This window comes from Micromesistius poutassou, assembly GCF_964030765.1.
Source record: "Micromesistius poutassou genome assembly, contig: SCAFFOLD_3952, whole genome shotgun sequence".
In the NCBI taxonomy this organism is placed as follows: Eukaryota; Metazoa; Chordata; class Actinopteri; order Gadiformes; family Gadidae; genus Micromesistius; species Micromesistius poutassou.
Window position 1 is genome coordinate 11,662 of NW_028178278.1, and position 6,444 is coordinate 18,105.

Below are 6,444 nucleotides of genomic sequence, written 5' to 3' on the forward strand. Positions count from 1 at the left end.
GAGCATCAGCTTTCCAGATTTTGGCGTCCGCAAAGTTTTAGTCAGAAATCCACGCAAGTCTTACACAACAACACACAACTCACTGCCTCCCTGCTTCTAGCCAATCAGCTACTAGCCACCACCAATATACTACCCGGCCTTCTTTCATCCGCCGTCATGTCTCGTCTCCACCTTGGATTATCACTCCTGCTACTCCAGACTCTTAGGACTCTCTCCTCTACTCCACCAACTTCTGGCCCACTCAGCTACACCGCTGCTGACCTTCACCGCCTCAACAATAACCATCGTCTCTCTGCTGCCCCTGCAGCCAGCACAGCCGGAATCCTCCGCCGACGCCGCTACATCCATCCAGGTTCTGGCCCCTCTCGCAACCAACACCTCCCCCATGGCTCACCCATCCCCTCACTCTGGACTAACTCTCGCCCCCCCGTCACCCCCACCTGCCGTACTGCCAACCTCACTAACCTCCGTTCCCCCTCCCCTGCCCCCCATCCATCTCCCTCGCACTGCTGAACTGTCGCTCCCTCTCCAACAAATCACCCGTTATATCTGAACTGCTACTGGACAATAACATGGATCTGCTCCTCCTCTGTGAAACATGGCAACAGCCCCTGGACTTCTACGCTCTCAATCAAGCCACTCCTTCCAATTACAGTTACATTGCCAAACCCCGCCTCTCTGGCCGAGGGGGAGGCGTTCTTCATAAACAATCCCTGTCCATCACTGAACTGAACCTCAACCTCCCATCTATCTCATCCTTTGAACACCTTGCCTTCTCCCTCCCCAACTCTATCACCACTGTTCTAATCTACTGTCCTCTGAAGCCACACCCATCTTTTCTCTCTGAACTGTCTGAACTCCTCACCATTGCGTCCTCTCTCTCTTCCCGCCTCCTACTTACCGGTGACTTCAACATCCACACGGACAAGCCGACCGCCCCACTGACATCTGACTTCCTCTCCCTTCTCGACTGTTTCCACCTCACCCAACACATTGACTTCCCCACCCATACCAAAGGCCATATCCTCCACATAGTCTGCTCCGCCTCCCTACCCGTATCTAACCCCCATCCTCTCCCATTCCCACTCTCTGATCATCTCTGCATCCTCTTCTCCGCTCCTCTACCCTCACCCCATAATCCCAAAAAGTGCTCCATTTCCTACCGCAACATCAAATCAGTCAACCCACTCTCACTCTCCCAGCTCATATCCTCTGCCTTCCCCCCTGACTCTGCCCCCTCTTCCCCTGACGACTATGCCATCATGCTCAACTCCATCCTTTCTGACTCCCTTGACTCCCTTTCCCCCTGGAAGACTTCCTCTGTCTCATTCACTAACTCCGCCCCCTGGTACACCCCGGAACTCCGCACCATGAAACAGACTGGCCGCCAACTCGAGCGATTATGCAAGCCAACCCGCCTCACCATTCACGCCGAAGCCTACAAACATCACATCTCCTCCTACCGTGACGCTCTCCATGCTGCTAAATCCGCCCACTTCTCCACCCTCATCAACAGCACCAACCGGAACCCCCGCATCCTGTTCTCCACCGTCAACAAACTGCTCCAGCCGCCGGACATTAATCCACCCTCCTCACCTGACCTCTGTAACTCTTTCCTCCTCGCCTTTAACCATAAAATCTCCCAAATCAACAGCTCCCTGACTGCCGCCGTTAGTAACTCCTCCACCCGCACCATTCCTGTCCCCCCCCCCTCCCTGACCACCCACCCTTCCCTTCTTTCACTGCCTTCTCCCCTGTTGACTCCTCCCACATTTTGGACATCATCACTGCGTCCAAGACAACCACCTGCTCTCTCGACCCTCTCCCAACGACACCAAGGCTTGCCTCCCTGTCCTCATCCCCCACCTCACCACCCTATTCAATCAGTCCCTATCCCTTGGTCATGTTCCCTCTGTCTACAAACTTGCCTCCATCACCCCCATCCTCAAAAAGTCCACCCTTGATCCAGCCAACCTCTCCAACTACCGCCCCATCTCCAACCTGCCGTTCCTCTCCAAAACTCTGGAACGCATTGTCGCCGCCCAACTCCACACCCACCTCCAGTCAAACAACCTCTATGAACCCCTCCAGTCAAACAACCTCTATCAACCCCTCCAGTCAAACAACCTCTATCAACCCCTCCAGTCAAACAACCGCTATGAACCCCTCCAGTCTGGCTTCCGCCCGCTTCACAGCACCGAAACTGCCCTTGTCAAAGTCATCAACAATCTCCTCACCACTGCAGACTGCGGTGCCCTCAACATCCTGCTTTTCCTAGACCTCAGCGCAGCCTTTGATACTGTACACCATTCCATCCTCCTCAAAAGGCTGCGCCAACAGGGTGTTGAGGGCACCGCACTCGACTGGCTCACCTCCTACCTCACCGACAGGCAACAGTTCGTCTCCCTCTCTGGCCACACGTCCACCCTCTCTCCTGTACCGCAGGGGGTCCCTCAGGGCTCAGTCCTTTGCCCCCTTCTTTTCATCTGCTACCTCTTCCCCCTTGGTCACATCATCCGCAAACTCAATCTCGACTTCCACTGTTACGCAGATGACACTCAGATGTCATCAGTACCAAAACCACCCAAAACCCTCCCCTCACCCACATCGAAAACTGCATCTCTACAATAAAAACATGGCTGACCTACAACTTTCTCAAACTTAACAGCGACAAAACAGAGCTCCTCTCATAGGCACCAAATCCACTCTCAATAAAACTGGACCCATCTCACTCACCATCAACGCCTCGACCATCACTCCCTCCCCCCTGGCACGCGATCTTGGTGTTACCCTGGACCCCACCCTCTCCTTCGATGTCAGCTCCATTGTCAAGACCTCCTACTTTCACCTCCGCCGCATCGCCAAAATCAGACACTGCCTCTCCCCCCCTGCTGCTGAATCCCTTATCCACGCCTTCATCTTCTCCCGTCTTGACTACTGCAACTCCCTCCTCACTGGCATCGCCTCTCATTCCCTCCATAGACTCCAAATGGTCCAAAACTCTGCTGCTCGCCTCCTCACTCACACCCGGTCCCGTGAGCACATCACTACCGTTCTCCACACTCTCCACTGGCTCCCCGTCAAACAACGTATCAGTTTCAAAATACTCCTGCTGACTTTCAAAGCTCTCCACCACCTGGCCCCGCCCTACCTGTCTGACCTCCTCATCCCCCATCGCCCCTCCCGAGCCCTCCGATCCTCCTCCACTCTCACTCTAACCGTACCACCCTCCAAACTGAAAACATTCGGTGACAGAGCCTTCTCCAGGGCAGCCCCCCGACTATGGAATTCTCTTCCCCAACCTGTCCGCGACTCTCCCTCACTTCCCACATTCAAATCCACTCTAAAAACCTCTCTCTTTTCCCAAGCCTACGACCTCCCCTACCCATGACCACCTTCATCCCTGCCCCTGCCCTCGTCCCCCTGACTGTCATCACCCTTTTCGTGTTTTTTATGTCTTCCAAAATGTAAGCTTCTTTGGGTCACTGAAAAGCGGTATATAAATTTCATGAATTATTATTATTATTAACAGTAGAACACGTATAGTTAAAAGCCTTAACAGCCTCGTTGGTGGATAGCAGCATAGGCTCTGTTTGATTGAATAAGGGTTGCATTTCTTGCCTACTACCTCCCACCGATCCACTGCCTCTGTCCTCTCCCTACCCTTCAATCACGTAATGATGATGATCTGACAACGCACGCACATCGTAAAAATAAACAAAATGATGAATCAAACTAAACAAACACTTACACTTCTTTAAATCTGGTTCCAGGTCAGGCAGCTTCTTCATCTCCATATTCAGTGTCTCCTCCAGCTGATCCAGGGCTCTCCTCAAGGTCCCAACGTATGACGGAGGACGGACCTCCACCGTCGTCCAGTCCCTGGTGGGTGGAGGATCCTTCAGGGATCTGAAGGTCTGGAGGAGGTGGAGGTGGTCTTCAGTGTATGAGAGCTGCTTCACCTCTGATATTCTATTGGTCAGATCTTCTATCTCCTGCTCCAGCTCTTTGATGAGGCCTTCAGCTTCTGTCTCTGTGGATTTCAGTTTCTCTTTAACCGTTTGGTTGTGATCATCCTGGCACTTTTCAACAGAGCGCTTCAGAGCAGTGAAGACCTGCACACCATCGGCTATCTCTTTGTCTGCGTCTGCTTTGCTACGTCCCACTGTGTCTCTGGTGTCCTTAATCTTTAGTTGTCTCTCCTGGATCATCTGCTGAACTTCAGCCTCTATCTTCCCCAGCTGGGCCGTCTTCACTTCATATTCCTCCTTTAGAGGTACAACAGGATGGGACTTGTGGTCCGTCACTGTGCACAAAACACACACACACACCTGTTCAGTCTGGCAGAAGAGCTCCAGGAGTCGGTCGTGTTTCTTACACACCCTGTCCTCCAGACGGTCCATAGGCTCGACCAGCTGATGTTTCTTCAGGCCTGCGACTCTCTGATGAGGCTCCAGGTGGGTTTGGCAGTAAGAGGTAAAACACATTAGGCAGGACTTCACGGCCTTCAGCTGGGTCCCAGTACAGACGTCACAGGGAACTTCTGCTGGTTCAACACAAGGCTGCTCTTTGACTGGTGCAGAACTTCTAAACCGATCAACCATCCCTGATAAGAGGGTATTAACCCGTAAATCAGGTCTTGTGTGGAACAGCTCGTTGCAAACAGGACATTTGTACTGGACTTGGTCATCCCAGAACGTTGTAATACAGGTTCTGCAGAAGTTGTGTCCACATGGTGTGAAAACTGGGCTGTTGAACACATCCAGACAGATGGAACAGGAAAAGTCCTCTTCAGACCAGGAAGTAGCAGAGGCCATTCCTAGAAAACCATTGATAAATAAAGTTAAATCATGTCACCATTACATTCATTTTTATAATGTATAACAATGGTTAAATAAAGGTAGTAGCAAAACAGTAGCTTTATTTTGACTAACAGCAGTGAACAGTGAAAGGTTAAGTATGATACAGTTAACATTCACAAACGTTTACAACCCATACATGATGACAGGAAAATAGTACTCTTCCTATTGATAGGATCAATAAGTTATACATATTCATGATGAATCACGGATCAGAGTGGAGTACAGTACCTGAGTCTTCTCCCTGCTGTAATGAAGTGAGCCACACCAAACCGTCAGGCTCTGTAACAAGGAAATGATGTTTGTGAACCAACCAGTTGGACCAGTTCCCCTCCCAGTTCACACTAGCCTCCTATTGGCTGCTGTTCCAGCGATGCAGTGATGATGACTAATCACTTTATTGTAATATGATCGCTGGACAGAGCGCTCTGATGTCTACAAGTGTAACGAGTAGACAGAGTTCAAATAGATAATTCCACTTGCAGGCCTGTTTTGTTTTTGTATCGTTGTTGGTAAGTTGAGTGGGTAAATAGTGACACCTAGTGGTTGGTGGTGGTGTACTTGCTGTCTTGGAACGGTGCATGTGCCGTCATCGTCCCATTCTATGAACACTACGCTACAGGTAGGTTCTGTTGGGCAAGCCTCCGTTGCACATGTCATGCATTGTATCTTTTGTCGTCATTGCATTGATGCATATGATGTGTACTTCTGTTTTTGACGTGCGGAGTATGTTTAGTGCATAGCGTAGGGTGAGGGTGAGGGTTACGGTTATGGTTAGGGTTAGGGTGAGGGTTAAGGTTACGGTTATGGTTAGGGTTAGGTTTAGGGTGAGGGTGAGGGTGAGGGTGAGGATTTAGGGTGAGGATTTAGGGCTAGGGTGAGGGTTAGGGTTACGGTTATGGTTAGGGTTAGGGTGAGGGTTACGGTTACGGTTACGGTTAGGTTAAGGGTAAGGAGTCAGCGTGTGAGTTTGCCTGACAGGCTGCCTGTCCACTCCTAGCGCTTCAGGCGGAACTTTTTCCGGATTCCGCCTACGAAAAGCACAGTCGCGACGGGGGAACAGAGGACCCGGGGAACAGAGGTACGCTCCCCTAGTTCACATCATAACCCGCTGTAGGGCCGGTCCGTATGGGGTCACACCGCGGGGAGAGAGGCGCGGAGGTTGTGTTGTTTTACTCACCTGGTTGCGGTTGCTGTCGGTCAGACTGTGTGTGTCCCAAAACGTGTTGTGTTGTTCTCCTGAGGGAGAGAACTGCTTCCTCCTCGTCGGGTTTCTGTCAACCTTAAGTTTCGTTTCCCGAACATCACGTCCTCTCCTGGCCCCGCCCCCACGGACACACGCCCCGTGTGTGTGTGTGTGTGTGTGTGTGTGTGTGTGTGTGTGTGTGTGTGTGTGTGTGTGTGTGTGTGTGTGTGTGTGTGTTCTTTAAGATTCTCCCCACCGAACGGGGCGCCAGAAGGAGACACGTTGTTTTAACTCTTTGTGGTTTTTTATTTGCTTTGTTTGATTTTCCTTATGCAGTTGTTTTAGTCCACAAATAACAGGTTATAAACCTGTAGAATAGAAAGGCTACGGTGTAAACAA

General features: G+C 51.2%; 1 protein-coding gene across 1 annotated transcript; it reads right to left on the reverse strand.

Annotated features, from left to right (window-relative positions):
* Positions 1 to 2,933: 2,933 nt before the first annotated feature.
* LOC311372742 (E3 ubiquitin/ISG15 ligase TRIM25-like) lies at positions 2,934 to 6,204 on the reverse strand. The gene is made up of 2 exons (XM_084489695.1): positions 6,040 to 6,204; positions 2,934 to 4,819 (listed from the first exon to the last, which is right to left on the reverse strand). The coding sequence occupies exon 2, from the start codon at positions 4,815 to 4,817 to the stop codon at positions 3,660 to 3,662; it is 1,158 nt and encodes a 385-aa protein (XP_084345821.1). The 5' UTR covers positions 4,818 to 4,819; positions 6,040 to 6,204; the 3' UTR covers positions 2,934 to 3,659.
* Between the last annotated feature and the right edge of the window lie 240 nt (positions 6,205 to 6,444).

Coding starts and splice junctions, on each gene's coding strand:
- LOC311372742 (XM_084489695.1), bottom strand. CDS start 4,817: ATGGCCTCTGCTACTTCCTGGTCTGAAGAGGACTTTTCCTGTTCCATC.